At 51.8% G+C, this 17,663-nt stretch overlaps 5 protein-coding genes; 3 read left to right on the top strand and 2 right to left on the bottom strand.

The window, feature by feature from the left end:
- The first annotated feature begins 47 nt into the window (after positions 1 to 47).
- Positions 48 to 446, top strand: CHC_T00007312001 (hypothetical protein). The gene has a single exon (XM_005711322.1). It carries the CDS (start codon positions 48 to 50, stop codon positions 444 to 446), a length of 399 nt encoding a protein of 132 aa, XP_005711379.1.
- Positions 447 to 517: 71 nt separating this feature from the next.
- CHC_T00009507001 (CDP-diacylglycerol/glycerol-3-phosphate 3-phosphatidyltransferase) lies at positions 518 to 1,075 on the top strand. Its single transcript, XM_005711321.1, has one exon. It carries the CDS (start codon positions 518 to 520, stop codon positions 1,073 to 1,075), a length of 558 nt encoding a protein of 185 aa, XP_005711378.1.
- A 10-nt stretch (positions 1,076 to 1,085) lies between these two features.
- CHC_T00007311001 (hypothetical protein) lies at positions 1,086 to 5,157 on the bottom strand. XM_005711320.1 is given in 4 exon segments: positions 1,086 to 3,213; positions 3,214 to 3,278; positions 3,399 to 4,053; positions 4,090 to 5,157. 3 exon segments carry the CDS (start codon positions 5,155 to 5,157, stop codon positions 3,214 to 3,216), a joined length of 1,788 nt encoding a protein of 595 aa, XP_005711377.1. The 3' UTR covers positions 1,086 to 3,213.
- A 2,400-nt stretch (positions 5,158 to 7,557) lies between these two features.
- On the top strand, positions 7,558 to 9,751 carry CHC_T00007310001 (hypothetical protein). XM_005711319.1 is given in 3 exon segments: positions 7,558 to 9,041; positions 9,174 to 9,354; positions 9,355 to 9,751. 2 exon segments carry the CDS (start codon positions 7,558 to 7,560, stop codon positions 9,352 to 9,354), a joined length of 1,665 nt encoding a protein of 554 aa, XP_005711376.1. The 3' UTR covers positions 9,355 to 9,751.
- A 73-nt stretch (positions 9,752 to 9,824) lies between these two features.
- On the bottom strand, positions 9,825 to 10,406 carry CHC_T00007309001 (hypothetical protein). The gene has a single exon (XM_005711318.1). It carries the CDS (start codon positions 10,404 to 10,406, stop codon positions 9,825 to 9,827), a length of 582 nt encoding a protein of 193 aa, XP_005711375.1.
- Positions 10,407 to 17,663: the final 7,257 nt, after the last annotated feature.

Raw genomic sequence — 17,663 nt, 5'->3', positions numbered from 1 at the left:
AACAATTGTTTTTCTAAATACACCATGCCTTGCTGGTCCCCAGTCGGATGGTCAATTTCCTTTTCATCTCCCCACCCGGTTTCTTCCTCTCTCCCCCCTTTCCGCCTCTCTCATCGCTCGCTTCTTTGTTCTCTTCTCAAAGCCCTCTTCGCCCATTCTGTGTCACAATTCTTCTGCATCGCACTGCTGTAGTGCAGAAAAACCCTTTCCACTGCCTTCGTGTACATTTCTCCCGAATACATCTTGGTAGTTCAGTGCCGCAATGGTTTCAACTCCCTGTCAGTCCTCATATCCCCCGTATTCAATATCAACGGCAGGCGCAATATGCTTTCTTCCCATTCTTCCTCTGCGGTCCCCCTATCATCTCGCAGCCTCTTCATCCTGCCGAAGAAACCGTTTACCATTGTTCAACGACAAATGGAAATCACGCAGATGGGCTGAACTGAAACCCTTGTCCTCCAGACGCAAAACCATCCGAGTATCCGCCACGTCCCTTTTACCACGCTCGAAAATTCCCATGGCCTTGACATGGGCCCGCGTTGCTGCAATCCCCGTTCTCTGCGTGACAACCTTATCCCCAACGCTGGCCGCCAAACCTTGGCTATCTGCCCTTCTCTTCGCTCTGGCATCTTTCACAGACTTCTTGGACGGCTACCTCGCACGGCGTTGGCACGTCGAGTCGGCATTGGGCGTTTTCCTTGACCCAGTCGCGGATAAGCTTCTGGTTGCGGTCGCTCTCACGATGCTAGTCGCTCGTTTACAAGTCCCGGTACTGTCGCTCGCGGCAGCTGTCATTCTAGCCCGAGAGATTTTTGTTTCCGCACTCAGGGAGTGGATGGCCCAGCTAGGCCTCTCCGTGGTTGTCAAGGTCAGTATTTGGGGAAAGATTAAAACTGCCACCCAAATGCTCGCGCTGACGATACTGTTGTTCTCCGGTGATGGGGGCACCCGCGTTGCGCTCGTTGGGATTAGCCTTGCTGTTGTTTCAGCTATGCTAGCCCTTTTTTCTGCAACAGAGTATGTAGTCGCTGCCTTGCAATCCTACAAGAAAGGTGAGGCTTCGGCGACCTCCTAAGGAACCTGACTAGAACCTTCGCGCACACAATATTCATTCTCACAATGCACGATCTACTACATATGTTTACAATTCGGTATCGCTCGAGTCGAAGCGCACTGTTCGACGACGGCGCAATGTAGGTCGACTTGAGGGCCCTGATAACTGCGAGGAAGGAGCGCCGCCTGAGTCCTCAGGGTGTGATTCTGGCTCCATCGTGATTTCAATTTCGGGGGTTTCCGCTTCGATATCGGCAGACACGATATCCTTCCAAGTAGATGCAAGATCTTGAATTGATTCCTGCGGTCGAAGCGTGTCCAGCGGCTCTTCAGCAAACACGACAGGCGTTCTGAGCGACTGTCCAGGAGCTCGTGCGGCATTGGCGTCCTCAAGCGCGTCGTGTTGGCTCAGAAAGCGACTCAGATCCGTCATTTCAGAGTTTGTTGCAGCGGGTATGTTGGCAAGATTGGGTAGACCAACCTCGTCGGGCGAAGCTTGTACTTCCGATGTAGTGTCCGGTTGGATCGTGGTCGCACGGTCGAAAGCGGTGGTTGCATCCTCTGAAGCAAAAGGATAGGCTAACCCTCCTTGTAAAGACATCTGCGCATGGCGGAGATCGATATCGGGATGGAATGGTTCGTCCCTGCCATCCTCGTCCGGCGCGAACCAGGCAATGGCCATTGACCCTATGTGGAAGACCCAAAGAAGCCACGCAAATGTGATAGTGACACGGCGTTGAATGAGGAGAAATTTTGGATCGACATCTGTCGGCAGTGGACGATAATATGTAATGACGCTTGCCACCGATAGCCAGCCGATAGAAAGCACCATACACATAACTGTTTCCGTGTCATTGCGGTACTTCATATCACATAAAAAGGCAGAAGATAGGCGCTTCCATAGCACATAGAATCCTCCCACCATGCATAAAGCCCCGAGCGAAATCACAGCAGAACAAGCCCCGATTGAATCATTGAAGGCGCATCGAAGACGGTCGATAGACGCATCGTGGAATAAGAGGCCATCAGCGGTGCCAATGGTGACGACAGCTGCGAAAACCAGCTCCAGTACATAGACCACGGGCTTGATAAAAGCGTTCCACTCCAACATTAAGTGGATAGGCTATATTGCTGCGTCGAATCGAGGCAAGCGGCGGAGTTTGCGGTGATGTATTCCGAAACTAGAAGGAAATCAAGCATTCCACGGCGTCTTGCGACGAACACATCACTGCTCTTCTCGCAATGAGATACGATGTAATGTTCGTAGCGGTCTCTCTCCGCTTGGTGAAGCTGCTGGTCAGGTTGTAACGTCAGAACGGCGAAGGGAGAAGCAGCTACGTATGCTGAACGGAGGCAGGCTAAAGCATCCTGGTCCTTTCGGACCGAACAATTCTTAGTATTTTTTACTTATGGATGGAGATACATCCTAAAAGCAACTGAAATATAGGAATCGTCCTTGACGTGGCTTCACTAGGTGCATTGCTGTACTAGACGAACAATTTGGCGCGAAGCTGTGTACTCCCGGTCCGGGAAGGTCTTGTATACCCGACGCAGCAGAAGGACATTCACTGCTAGCAGAGATGCACACGTTAACCCTCCAGCTACAAGTGGGACTCAGCACCAGAAACGAAGCGGTCGCCACCTAGCGTCCAGGGGAGGCTACAACATTTTCTTTCGGCCGTGTCTTTATAGACCCAGAATTGGCTCTACCTGTTCTATCTACAGTACTCAGCTGTAGCACTTGACAAGAGCTACTCTCTCCTAATTTGTATTCTGGAGGGCGAAAAGATGCCACTATCAGAGGAGAGCCTGCGCAGTGTTCACGTACGAATTGAAAAGAACACCGAGCTATCATGGAAGGAGTGCTAGCTAGCCTGCCCGCATTCTTACACTAGAGTTTTGAGCCACTGCGTCGGAGTTTTCACGACTCTCAAAACTAAAATGAAATAAAGCCTGTCCTCTATCACAAAAACGTACGATATTTGTTACCATTCACGATGTTGTCTGATGCCATATGTCGTTTACCAGGCTTCAGTTAAAAGATAGTTTCTATTGTATGAGATATATAATTAGTTCATCAATAAAAAAAAATTCTGCCGGCGTAGGGGTTTCCTTGCCGCTAAACTTCTTGTATGGATCAAAACTTTTCACTCCTTTGCGTCACCGATGCTGATCAGTACTGGGAGCTGATGAGGGTGATGTTGGGAGCTCACCAAAATCAGTACCTATGCCCATCAGGTCGAGGTAAAAGGCGTCAGAAAACAACAAATATGATAGCGGTATTGTTAGGTGAGCATATTTTGAAAAGCGCAGCGTGAAAACTAGCTCCTGTCTTCAAAACTTACCTGCAAGCAGAGCTTTTGGTCCCCCTAACCTCATGGCGGCCTCGCTGAAGCTTGACCACGTGGACCCTAGTAAGACTTTCGTTCTCGAAAGAACAAGCAAGTCTGCCATTGCGTACTGCTCACACTCGCCGCCTCGGTCATCGCAATCCCTATCAAGATAGAAAACCTTGCCTTCAGGAAACAAATTTTGCATAGTACGCAAAACCCCGACAGTGTCACTGGCCACGAAAAACCTGTCCACCGTCCCGCTCTCCAGTAAGTCTTCCATTTCGCTTACAAAGTTTGTGTACTTGGTTGTCGCTCGCCATTTTTTGATTTCTGCGGCGTCATCGTCGTGGTACAATCCGGAGTTGTCCTTCACGCCGACAATGTCGTTTTCCAGCGAGCGATTGCGGATATGGACACCGCCCACATTCTTAAAGTCGCTTCTATTCGTGATTTGCGCCGCTCTTGCAGTGATGTCTGAGTTCACTCTCAAACGTTGCAGTTGCACGTTTTCAGACTCCCATGAGGTAATTGGCGTTTTCATAACAGAATCTGACTTGAAATAAATGCTCTTCTCTTCATCATCAACAATTACTTTCCCATCATTCTCCTCGATCATATAGTTGTAAAACTCAATATCATTCCACGCATCATCATATTGACCACGCGGCTTCAGAGGCCATCGAGCCCCGAGTGAGTCTAAAACAGCAAACTCAGCATGCTTCCCATCAAAAATGTCAGAGAAACTCCCTCCGAAGTGTACATCCTTCTCCCATACAACAATGGGCTCCCTTCTAGTCCGTTCTGCAAAAGACAAACCGCTCGCCAATACCCTCAGCCTATTCCCAAGTCCATTCTGCACATGCACCAGGACAAAACGCACTCGCTGCCCCGTGTGAGTGACCTCATCATACGTACTGTTCCCCTTCCTAATACAGAAATTCCATAGCGCCTTCTCCGCCTGCACTATATCCATGGCCCCGACCAACGCCCAAGGCACGACAAAATCCTGCCTTAGCCTTCTCCCTAGCGCGGTCTTCCATAGCTCGTCTCTCGTCTTCTTTCCTACTAAAGTATGCAGCGCCTTTGGTACATACGTAGCTCTAAGGCCACCTTCACTTCCCCCCTGTCTCTTATAATCCGACTTGCGATAGCCGCTCCCCCAAGGACTGTTAATTTTCTCCAGCAACAAGCTATTCATATCAATTTGGGCACGCGGAAACTTGACGCTCTCTTGCGCGCGCATGTCATCGCTGTGGTGCTCGTGTCTGATCTCGTCATAACTGATATTCATCTTCCGCATGCCGCTTTTCGTAAGGCGCTTGTACAGTTCCTCGTCGTCGTAGCCATACGTCTGGATGCGCTCGTCGTAGCCGCCGACGGCCCAGAAGCGCTTTTTACTGATGACCAAAGCACCATTGAGATGCATTTCGTTGGCGTCGCGGGCGTTCATGTAATAGCCGGTAAAGAAGACGTCCTGTTTCCGCGGAAGCAAATGAGCCTTAACGGCGGTGGGCTTGACGATATAATCACAGTCGAGTTTGAAGACATTGTCAAACCTTGCGTGTCGAAAAGCGAGATTGTACGCTCTCGTGAGGACCCAGTCGCGCTCTCCTTCGACGGGTACGACCTGGACATGCGGTAAATCATCCACGGAACTATTAAAGTTGGCCACAACGCGGTCGACGACGGACTGTAGCGGGGGGTCGGAGGACCAATCGACGACGACGACTTGGCGGGCATTTGGGACCCTGAGCCAGCTCTCAAGCGCCATGGCGAGCGTCTCGTGGCGGTTGTTGCATGCGGCAACGAAGGTATAGGCATCTTGCAGGGCGGTGGAGTGGCGAATATGGGCGGGAGTGATGCGGAGGAAGGGGGAAAGATGGGCAAGAAGAGCGAGGAAGGCGGTGAGTAGGAGGAAATAGATGGCGAAGAGAAGGCGGAGGCAGGAAGGGGTGGAACGCTGCGGAGGGGTACGGGAGGGGAGGAGGGACTGTGAGACGGCGGGGGACGCGGAGGGAGAGGTGCGGCGCGGGACGAGGCGCGAAAGCAACGGAAGATTGAGGGCGTGGCGCAGCCGGTGGAAGGGGGAAGGGGTACGGGGTTTGTGAGCCATAGTGGAATGGCGAAGGGGAAGGGGGGCCGGCAGCAACTGGGCACGTGGACGGAGCAAGCGCGTTGTTGTCGCCGATACCGAAGGAGATTCTGTATCGTCTTGCTGACGGATGCAAGGCTTGCACGAGAGGGGCGTATAGCAGGAGCCGTTGCGTATATTGAGGTTTCGGAGGGCCACTACGTGTACAGTACCCTTCGGGTACCATTTAGGGAACCAGTGCATTGCTGGTCACCTTTGCTGGTCACCTTTTTTGGAACGGCCAACCGCAGCGACGTTCAGCCACCTTTCTGACTTGGTATGCCCCCATGCTACAACGGGGGCACTCAGCGTCATTGTGACGTTCGTCTTGTAAGGCTGCCCCCACTGTTTATAGAGCTCACTTGTCCCAACCAACTCTTTAAGTCCTTTTCGGTTACCTACCCTATCGATTCCCTGGTCTACATACTTCCCCTCAACTCCCATCACTCGTCGTCAACGCACAGCTGCACCACGCTCTCCTCACAATGGGTTGCTGCTTTTCCTCGGACACGGCTGCCGCCACCGCCTCAAACGTCCTTCATGCTGCTGCAAACTACCTCGACACCGGATCCGGTGCGCAACAAGCGCCGCCGCCCGCCGCGGGACAAAAAGTAATCGCTGGCGTGCACGTCTTCAAAATGCCTGACGGCGATACGTTTACGTGTCGCTACCCGTCCGGCGAGACCGTCCGCGTGCGCATCCTGGGCATCGACTGTCCGGAGACGAGGCAAAACTACGGCCGCGAAGCAGGCGATCTCGGCCGCCGCCTCATCAACAATCAAACCGTCACGCTGCACGTCGCCGACACCGACCGCTACGGCCGCGTCGTCGCAGACGTCATCATGCCCAATGGGCAGTCCTTTGGTGAGGCCATGCTGGCCGCCGGCGCCGCCTGGCATTACAAGGCCTACGACAAGCGCCCCAATCTCGCCCAGCTCGAGCTCGAGGCAAGGCAAGACAAGCGCGGATTATGGCAGTTTGCAAGGCCCCAGCCGCCATGGTGTCCGTTTTAATGGGTCTCCAATCGACGGACTACCCCAGTCCATGTCCTTGCAGTCCCAGAGCTGCTGCTTCTTGTCATCTCCGCTTGCGCCCTTCCACCGATGACAGACGTTCCTCTAGCTCTTTCATTTTGAGCGACATGTTCACCTTTTCCTCCAATGTCGACAGCTTGTCCTCAACCCTTTTCACACGATCGTCAAGCTCCTCCACTTTTTTGTTTGATTGACCAGCCCCGCTGACTGCTGCCCCACCAACAGCTCCCATCCCCATTCCAGCTTGCGCGCCACCTCCACCATATCCTCCTTGACCCATCCCACCCCCTCGCCCCATCATTCCCTGACCCATCCCTCCTCCCATCCCGCCCATCCCGCCGCCCATCCCGCCCATTCCACCTCCCATTCCACCCATCCCGCCCATCCCACCCATCATATTCCCCATACCTCCACCACTTCCGCCCGCCGGCGCAAGTCCAATACCGAACCCAAATCCAGCCCCCACACCACATCCGACACCAGTCTTCGAGCCGGGAAACTTTCTCGTGATTGTCTTTAGAACATTCATAATCTGGTAACCCCCCGGCAGCTGTCGCAAGAAATCGAGGCTGCCAGCTTCCCCGCCCAACGGCACCATCGGTCCACGAATGACCCCCACGCCACATCCCACTCCTACACCAGGCCCAATGCCGCTGCGCAGGCACACGGGCCCCAAACAGAAGAAGGTGCGAGAAAAGGCAGACATCAACTTGCTGGGGTTGATCTCTCGTCCCCCAATGCGGATGGGCGCCATAGCACTGGCCCCCCCAGCCGCCGCACCTGGCATTCCCGTATTTGCTGGCGTTTGCATCACAGGCTTTAGGTCGGGACCAAGAAACTGGATTGGGTGTGGGGCGTGAAAACTTCGAAAGCCAGGCTTGAGACCGGCGTGGTTGAGGTTACGCAGTGAGCAGTCGCCCATGAAGAAGGGCAAGATCAAAGGGATATTACGGGTTTGAAACGAACCGATTTTCCAGCTATTCTGAGCTCAAGGGCTTGGAAAGTAATGAAAAAACACGCAAATTGGGAAATAAATCTGTCACAATCTGCTCACATCCGCTTGCCGCTATTCAGCCTTCGCCATCAAAGAGGCGGCTGTACTGGTAATGAATCTGCTCTATCCGCAACTCGCCGTCGCCAAAAATCAACGACTTCTCAGCTGAGACGAAGCCCTCTCATCTTAAACAAGATGCCTCTTTCAGCTGACCCTAGTGCACCCGAAACAGAGGACCTTGCTGGTTATGGCGCTGTCACCAAGACCATCCTTGAACCAGGCACGGGCGACGACGCCGGTCGAAATGCAAAAGTCGGCGTTCGGTATAGTCTCCGACTATCCGAGGATGACACTATGGAGCCTTTCGATTCCTCGGCGACGCGACCGGAAGGCGTCCTAAGCTTTTCCCTCGGACGAGGCAAGGTTATTCCTGCATTGGAGTTGGTTGCACGCTCGATGAAGGTTGGAGAGAAGTGCAAGGCTCGCACAACGGCGCCATACGCGTTCGGAGAGCGAGGGCTTAAGCGAAAGGGTGTCCCACCGAATGCTGTGGTGTACATGGAGGTGGAAATGGTCACGTGTGAGGGGGGTGAGAAGAAGAAACCATTGGCGGATATGTCACCCAAGGAGAGATTTGACGAGGCGAAGACATACAAGGAGCATGGCAACAATTTCTTTAAGGAGCAAAGATATGAGAAGGCACTCGACCAATATGGCCGAAGCATTCGCTTACTTGCGGATGTGTTCTACAAGCCGGCCTCATCGCTTCCGAGCGTAAATGAGTCTCCGGTTACTGAAAAATCTGCAGAAGTCGCACAAGAAAGTACTGACGCAAAAGACGAAGAAGGTTTTGAAGAAGCTGAGGTTCTGGACGCGGACGCAAATGGGCAAACGCCCCCAGTAGAAACTGAGGACGCTCCCGATGCAAACGGCGTTTCCTCTGAGCAATTGACACAACAGTCCACACTTGAATCGAACGCAGAGCGAAGAGAAGGCACTGAACAACTCGACGTAGAAAGAAATGCTATCTCTGAGGAATCTGTCCCTGGGGAGACAAAGGTAGATGAGCCTCCAGCGAATGGGTTGAGAATCGAGAAAGAAGGCGAAAATCATCAGGACCATATAATCACCGCCATTGAAGAAGAGGAAGAGGTAATCGAAACGATCGACGTCAGCACGGTCACTTCAAGCACACCAGAAGACGCGGACAGCAGACCGAGCGAAGCCACGACCAACAAAGAAACGGAGTCCCCAATTGAAGCTGAAGGTCAGTCTACAGTGGAACCTGAAACAACATCTGGTGCGCCATCCGACAGTGCGGCTATCACGGTGGAATCAGACGATCCTGAAGAGGACGAAGTGCGGGCGCTTCACGTGACAACTTTAAACAACTTGTCTCTCTGTCATGTCAAGCTTGAAGACTACAAGCGGGCGGTAGAAAGCACCTCGGTAGCCCTGAGGATAGATCCTCAGAGTTCGAAAGCTTTGTACTACAGGTATGGAAATTTCCTTTTTTTCTGATTATGAACAACACAGAAGGTATGCATTTCTAACAATTTCATGTTGTGTCTATGTTCATCTGCGTTACACTTTCGGAATTACCAAATCGCTTTATGTTTTGAATACAGGGGTCGAGCAAAGATTGCTCTCGGGGATTGGGATGATGCGCGAGTTGATCTGGAAGCGGCTAACGAGATTCAACCGCACAATCAAGGAATACGCAACGAAATCATAAAGCTTGATCGGAAAGTCAAACTATTTGCGGAGCGAGAAAAGAAGAGGGCTGCTGCGATGTTTGAATTGCCCTAGGGGCATTCAAAGAAGCCAGTGACGAGGAGTAAAAGTGAAACGGCAGTATCGCCAGGGCCGGTTGCACATCTTTAAAGATCCATCAGAAGCCCTTCGAGATTGACCTGCATTACTGGTCCGCGGTTGTAGCTATGACCCTGTATAGCGATATGCGTGGTTCAACAACCATTCATCCTAAACGCCATGCGGCGCTGGCGAGGTCACTGTGCTTGCTGCTGTGGCGCTTTCGATTTCTGCCATTTTTTCTCCCTGCAATCGCTTCATCAATGCTTCCCGTCCCTCACGAATGATGGCAGCATTTTCCTTCAGGATCTTCAAACGTTTTCGGTCGTTGCGTTTCCGCGTCTGCGTGTACTTGATGTCCACGGGGAAGCGGTTTCGCCCATCCAGCACGACTCGCGTCGCCCTTAGAACGCCCCGGAGCATACTTGAACCTTGGCTTGAGCTCTCCTTTTGAACTCTGACAATGCTCACCAAATTCGGGGGGTAATTACGAGGTACATTTGAGTAGTCCCACTTGTTTTCAGATCCTCTTGAACAGCGAATCTGTCGCCAACGTGGGAGAACTGTAAAATACGTACATTACAGTTTCCAACAGATGTCGAGAATGGAAAAGATGAGAAAAAAAGGGGTAAATTTAAAAATTGGAAGAACCCTAATATCTCGATAGAACCTGAATACAAAGCCATCGCAAATGCTATTTCCGTGCCTCCGCGATCACAGTCCTCTGAGTCCGCCTTCTTCGTGCCGGACTCGTGGTCTGTTGTCAGTGAAATGGGGGAGGCGGTTTTGGGGAGCGTGCCGTTCCGTGGTGAGGGTCGGCCGAGTCGTCTTCTCCCCCCCTTTTTCCCCGCAGCGCCCGTCACCCTCTCTCCTTTATTTCTACGAAATTCCTTCCAGAAACGTCCACGCGTCCGGCCCGGATTCCGCCGGGCCGTACGCGTGCGGGTTCTCCCTGGGTGTAAATAAAGTTTTTTATCATACGCGATATGCACCGTGATTTTAATACAATTCTCAATAAACTCAATTACAGTAGGGGCAAAAGTAGCCATTGAATTTCTTGAAAAACTCAAAGTATTGCAACCTATCACAGCACTCCGTCTGTCCAGTCCAAATATCCGTCAACAAGTAAACATTTACTTGCCGTTGGGTAAACATTGACCACCCGTCAACAAGTAAACATTACTTGCCACTGGGTAAACATTGACCACCCATCAACAAGTAAACATTTATTAGTTAACATTTATGTGCCCTTGAGCATATCAATATGCGAATGCCCTTTCTGCATGTGCAGAGGCGTTCTTTGAATATACGCACTGCACTTGATTTCCAAGACGAGATAAATTGGCCTGGTTCGGCAGAGAAAAAGCGAGATGTTCTACGGTACATCATGCAAATATATTTTGTTTTCACATTATTTATGGGTGTGATCTGCAACGACCAATTTTATTCCATGCGTGAAGCTGTTACAGAGCAGTCTGGGTGAATGGAATGAAGTCACTCAAAAGTGAGAAGGGATAGCGCCTGAATAAGTTTAATATACGTAGTGAGACTTCAAGATACTGAGTGTTTTAGTAAGGCGACATTACGAGCACGTCAGAAGCCGGTAGGGAGAAATTCATCTATGATGTCCTCTGGATGGGACGGCATTTCTTAGGGCAACGGAAAAGGTGATCCCTAAGTCAACTCCGTCAAACACATTACTTCGGATGTCATCCTATACTGTACTCTCATTATGAGTTTCGAATACCAAAAAGGGGATTTGCAACTCATTATGAGTCTCTAATCCCCGAAACAGGGACCACCAAACAGAAGGGATTCGAAACTCATAATAAGGTTGACACCACATACCCCGTGGAAATAAGCTTTTACTTGCCGCTCATTAAACATTAAACACTTCAACAAAGGTACCATGAAAACATGTGGCTTTAAAGTTATGGTAGTAGTACAAACCATACAAGGCGTTCTATACTCAAAATTGTAGTTGAGTTAAACGGTTAATAGGTATAAGTTCCAGTAACAAAGTTTGCAACGCTTGCAGTTCCCTCCGTACTCACGAGAGGAGATACGGGACTCAATGGGATAACACAGATAGATTCAACACATAACTTTTTTACCATTTTACTTTCGTGCCTGCTTACCGATCTCTATCAGAAGCGTAAACATTAATAATGTCAACCACCGGTTCATTATTTTTTAAGCCTTGAACGTTCCTTATATCTTCGCCACTCGTTTGGATTTTCAAAAACAACGTCGAGATAGTTTTGCGCAGGACAAGATCCTGTGTCACTTCCTTGCCGGAAATTAACACAAATTCTTGTGATGACATTCTGACTTTCTTCATTAGGCAACTCAGAATCCCAATTGGGGCATGAAATGCTGGCATTGCATTTCAACTTTCATTGTCAGATCTCTAAGCTTTCCCATCTGTACAAATAAGGAAATACGCTCTTCTAGATATGTTTCCCATGTCTTAGGGACTGGTCGCCATTTTTGCACTATCCCTGGGGCTCCTTGTGAAGCAGTCGGAGTCCTGATGTATTGACAATACTCACTGCAGATTTGTTTGCACTGAGAAGAACAAATGCCGTGCGAAATGCTTCGCAGACTGCTTTTTAAAGGCACTACCATCCCTTTATTCCCTCCTTTCGGAAAGATGCTGCTCAAACGTTTCACTATTTCCGTGGCTTGTCTTACTAAATGAAGATGGTACCAGCACACAATTTGAATCCGAGGCCTTTTTATCACCGCTTTGCATGCTTTTCCTGTTCTCTAGAAAGGGAACGCTCCCATCCTAGTTTTCGTTAGCTTTGAAGCGATAAACCATTTTATTTAATTCCTGACGACTTTTCTGACCGCAGATTACATGCAGAACGCCCTTCTCACTTGTTTCGAGCATGAAAATATCGAGAGAACTATGATATTGCAGGCTCTCTGTCATCGTTCTTAAACAAAAATCGTACATGACACACGAACGCAGACCCTCTCACCATCCCTCTGACAAAATTCTTTGGAAGCCACTTGGTCTCCTTCACGTCCATGACGGAATACGTTTGTGACTTGTCATGAAATGATGATGACAGTGTATAAGTTCTAACATCAAACGGGATATATGAGACTCTGGTCTTCTCTTTGGAAAGTATGTGAATCAGTAAGATTAATGACTTCCTCTAGCTCATTCGCTGTTGCGGAATTGTTAATGATCATCTTGTTCGATCCGCAAAAAGCTGACTTTACAAATCAGTGAGACTACAATTTTCTGAAGATAGGGATTCAAATGTAAATCTTCTCCGCATCTAAGTAGTTCTCGTAAGCAAAAAACATATTAAAATGCTCTCAAAGAAACGGCTACACTTAACCAAGAACCACAACACGTAACTTCACAGGTGAGTACATGAACTGTCTATTCTACGATCAAGAGTTCAGACTCAGAATGAAAATTCACTCAAAGCAAATGCATACTGCGCATGCTTCGAGATCATCATCATTCCCCTGAACCGCCTCTTAGGGGCGCCTTAGGGTCGGAGAAGGTACTGTACTGTGCCTACGTAATGTATTCTCATTTTCAGTTTCGAGTACCAAAAAAATGGGACTCGAAACTCATTATGAGATTCGAACCCCCAAAAAAGGGACTCGAAACTCAAAATGAGAACTGCCGCGAAGCATGACCAGGGGGCGCTTCAGGGGTGGAGCAGGTACTGCACTGCGCATACGTACAGTATTCTCATTTTGAGTTTCGAGTACCAATTGCATCCGCTTATCCCGGCGCCTCGCTCTATGTCATACTTCGCCTGTGCCTGTGCCACCGCCGGCGCCTAGCACGAGGTCTTCAGACAAAGCCTGCGACTCCCAGTTGCGCGTCAGAAAGGGGGTCCCGGATGATCGGTATTCCTCACGACACGCCGAGATAAGGTACGACTTCCCTTCAGATAGTTTTCGTAGGTAGGGGCCTGGCTTTTTTACCCGATTTTCCGGATTTTACGTATTTTTACCACCTGGGATGGTGGTGGTTTGCAGGCTTCGTCCCACTTTGAAAAAGTGTTCGGGCGAGCAGTCGAGATTTGCTGGTCATGGTTCGCGAACCATGACCAGCAAATTATAAACGTCTGTAATTTTATCAAAAAATAACAGTCCAGATTTTCTAGTCATGGTTCGCGAACTATGACCAGCAAATCCCGATTGTTCGCCCGAACACTTTTCCGAAGCATACCCTTTTCTTCACTACGCCGTCTCTAACAGCCCATCCAGTTCTTAGTTTTCCAGACTTCGTGTCGGAAAATAATCACCATTGAATTATGACTTCCGCTCCTGTCCGCTTCGCCCAGTTGTGTCTCACTCACTTGTTTCACATTCCGAGAAACGAGAACTTCAGAACAAATTTCAACCTTCACGAATCCAAGACGTCTGATGTACTACGCTGGATACACAAGCAAGATGATGACAGCGCGGTCAAAGCACTAAAGGCGTTACTGCTGAACAAAAATAGGAAGCGAAGAGATCCCGGAAATTTTCGATCTTTATTCAACGACGGACCACCTATTCTCAGAGAGCTCGGCAAAGAACAGGTGAAGCAAATCTTCAAATCTGCAGTTTCCTTTGTCATGTACGGGGAGAAAGACTCTCGAATCTTCGAACTTTTCGAGATGCTCTTCGCGACGGGTAAGATCAGCCCCTCGTTAGTGGTTGGGAGCAAGTATATTCCAGCCAATGGCAACAGATATGCTGTGCCAAGTTCGTCTAAGTTTTACTTCGCTACCAAGCCTCCTGATACATTCGAGGTTATTATCTACATTCACGCCTTGAAAGTTGCTGTGGACTACTTTCAGAGAGAACGGAAACGCCGGAACAAGATTTCGAGTCCGTTTCGGATAAGCTATACCTGCGGAAATCGTCTGGGCTTCGCCGTTCAACTCATTGTAAAGGCGTGGACATCCTTGGCGAAGAAGATAGGCTTCGAGAGCTGCGAGTCAATGATTTCCCCGTACGTTCTCTTCAAGGAATCAAGTGGAACCTTTGTGGTTCTCGGTGAGAGCGACCGCTGCTTTGCGCCTACGTCACAGAGCGATACATTCCCGGGACACCGGAACGCCACAATGGATTTGAAGCATGCGGATCCTACTGCTTGGAAGAGGACCAAGGAGCAAGATTACGCGTTTAGGGAACTCACTGCTATGCTATTTCACCACTTGAAAGAGGTTTCTACGCATGAGTACCTATACGAATGTGCGGAAGACACGGACTAGGAATTTGTCAAGAAGTACAAGTGCGAGAAGAAACACATCGCTGCTCCCGTTTTCGCTTCCTTATCTGCACCTACAAAAGCAGCGATAGGGTATGTTGACAATCGTGTCACAGCTATTGACGTCGATTCTATGGGCAATACTGAAGACACCGTTGATATAGGCGCAATGGAAGCATCGCAGGACGAAGGTGAAGAAGGAGTTATCAAGGAAGAAGATAATAGGGTCCCTATGGATCGTCAGGATACCAGACCAGAAAAGCGTCATAAAACGTCTGTAACAAGGGGTGAAGAGCGGTATCAGTTCGCCTACGGCAGGGTCATGAAGACGATGAGTCCTTTCTGCAGTATTCACGACGTCCCAATGACCGATGTCCCTGAGACAGATGCCGAAGAGAGTGGCTTCTACCTAGATGGAAAGGTGCAACTCATCTTGACAGACCCTCCCTATAACACGCGCAGGGAGGTGGAATCTCCCAACTCCAGCCATGACAAGCTTTCCGGATCTGACATGTCGGAGTGTGTTGCTATCTTCGACCCTGTTCTCAAACCGGGTGGACACAGGATTGTCTTTTGCTCAGCCCTCCAGTTCGCAGAGTGGTATTTCATGCTTGTAGCATAAACACCCCCAGACGACTGGAGGTGTATGCGCAGTTCGACCTGTAGACCCCGGATCGGAGAAGGGGTGAAGCGGGCCAACCAGCTACGGAACCGGGCTCGGGCCCGGGTAGCGGTGGTAGAGCGGGAGCGAGCAGGGACGCGCGCACGCACGAGCGGATCGACGCCTCGACGCCCCGGAGCAGCACTGGGTGACGTACCAGTGCTGACGGGCGGAGGCGGTTCCGTGCTCGCTCGCGTGCTGCGCGTCCACTCCGGCTCGGCTCCGACTAAACGCGCGCGAAGAGCGAAGGCGACGTTTAGAATAAGCTGGGTGGACTGACCTTGGCGGTCGGTTGAGGACAAGCCCGTGCTTGTCCCCTTCCGCCGCCGTCGGTCCGCTCCATATTTAATATAAAAAACAACCTATCATAACACTACAGTACCGAGGTACTGTAGTGGGCTACTGTAGTGCAGGTCAGCCTGCACTGTAATACTGTCAGCTATGTCGAGGCTGACAGTACACGTATTACTCGTGGTGCGTGCGCGCTTCGTTCGCGCGCTGTACACGTGTGCACGTGTATGCGCGTGTCCCTTGTCCCCGTGGTGTACACGTGGACACGCGCGGTCGTACTGTAGAGCTCGACGCTCTACAGTAGCTGATCTAGTTCTTGATCTAATCTAATTTAAAGCCCCAGGGGGGCGGTTATGCTACACGGCCCCCCCCTCAAGACTGAACGTCCGCGATCAGCACTCTCGGGCTTGTAGAGGCGACCATGTCTGAGGGCTCTTTCACTGGTCTGGAGGTGGATGCGCGTCGTCCCGACCCCCTGTTCTTGCCATACTCAATCCGTTTTGGCTTCCCGGGCGTGCGTGCGGGTTCTTTTTCCTTCGTCCCCAACCTCTCTGAGCCGCCTCAACTCTTCCCTCGTGTCCGCGCATCTCACTTCCTACTGTCTCCCCTCCCCTTCGTGCTCCGTGCTCCGGTCGTGCTGTCGTTCGCCGAGGAACGTCTCGGTGTCCGGGTCATGGTGTCTCCGTCCGAGGGTCGTGTTGCCCCCTCAGCGGGTCCTTCGTCGGCGTCGCTCGTCTCGGGTCCTTCGCTTCCGCCCCTTCCGTCGCATCCTGCGGGGGCTGCAGGGTCGTCCCCGCCTCCGTCGGCGGCCCTCGCGCTGTCCGCTGGCCCCGCTCCGAGTCGTCCCGTGACCGTCATGCGCCCCTGGGATACGTCCGAGCCCTTCCAAAGGACTCGCGGTTCGCGCGAGTCCACGTCATCCGTCGAGTTAATTCCTACGTCAAGCGCTCCGCCTGTGGTCGTCGAGATCACCCCCGCTGGCACTCCGGTAGAGCAGGCCCTCGTCGCGCCCGTCCGAGCCCCTCGAGGACCCGCGGATCCGTATGCCGTCCAGGGCGGCGGCCGCGGTCCCGACGATCGGGCGGTAGCAAATCAGGAGTTGGGTCCGTCCGGCGAGGAGACGGGTGACACTCCGCCGGAGTGGTTTAGGGTCCCGCTCGAGCGGTCGACTCCTCTGCCCCTTGACCGCCTCCGGTTCCCTTGGTGCCGGTACGCGCGGTCCGGCATCACCGTCGGGGAGCTGTTGTCCCGCGTGCGCCTCCGCCCCGACCTACTGCGCGTTCGCAAGGTGTACGAATCGGGGCGGGCGGAGGAGGCTGCCCTCCTACTGGGTCGGCCCTTGGCGGAAGGCGGCGGCGCGGTGTATCAGATTCCCGCTGTCGTTGCCTCAGACCGCACGTTTGCGTACAGTCTGGGAGAGGTGGAGTATGTGGATCGGATGGCTACGTATATTTCCCATCGCGACCCAGCGAGTCCTCGGGAATTCGTCCTGTCCCACGTCTCGGGGCTGTACTTGAGCCCGCGCCCCTTTGCCTATTCGAAGGCTCGGGTCGCCCTCCAAAAATCAGCCTGTTCGCTCATGCGGCTGCACGGAGTGGGGATCGCACCCCACGATTGGGCGGCATACCACCACTCCGAGGAGGAGGATGGTCGTGTCTTTCGCTCGGCTTCCTTCGAAGGAGGCCTAACCGCGGCCGACTTTCCCCGCCTCCCTGCTGTAGTGAGGGAGACATTCCCTTCGTTAGGGGTTCATCCGTTGCTTCCATACGTTTTAAAGCACCACGGGGTTGCTTGCTCGGATCCGTCGTACCCGGCTTACGCCGATCTCCTTTTCAACGTCGAGCGGGAGTGGGCATGGGCCCTTGGGAACGCCTTCATGAACGAGGTGTCGATCCACGGTCGTGTTTTTATCCAGCCCCTCGAGGTGCTGGCTTATTTGGGGAGAGTGGCATGGGACCTCCCCAGCGTCCCCTTGCACCCGCTCGAGCGGAGTACGCAACATGTGCCCTGGACTTACTCGTTCGCCCTCGAGCTCATGCATCGTGCGAGCGAGGTGGGGGTACATGTCCATCGCCGCTGGACCGATTTCACGACCGGCGCGCGTTCCGTCTTCTTCAC

Source organism: Chondrus crispus, genomic scaffold (assembly GCF_000350225.1).
Source record: "Chondrus crispus Stackhouse genomic scaffold, scaffold_7, whole genome shotgun sequence".
Lineage (NCBI taxonomy): Eukaryota > Rhodophyta > Florideophyceae > Gigartinales > Gigartinaceae > Chondrus > Chondrus crispus.
Note: the sequence above shows the minus strand (reverse complement) of the source record. Positions and strands in the feature narration are given on the sequence as shown.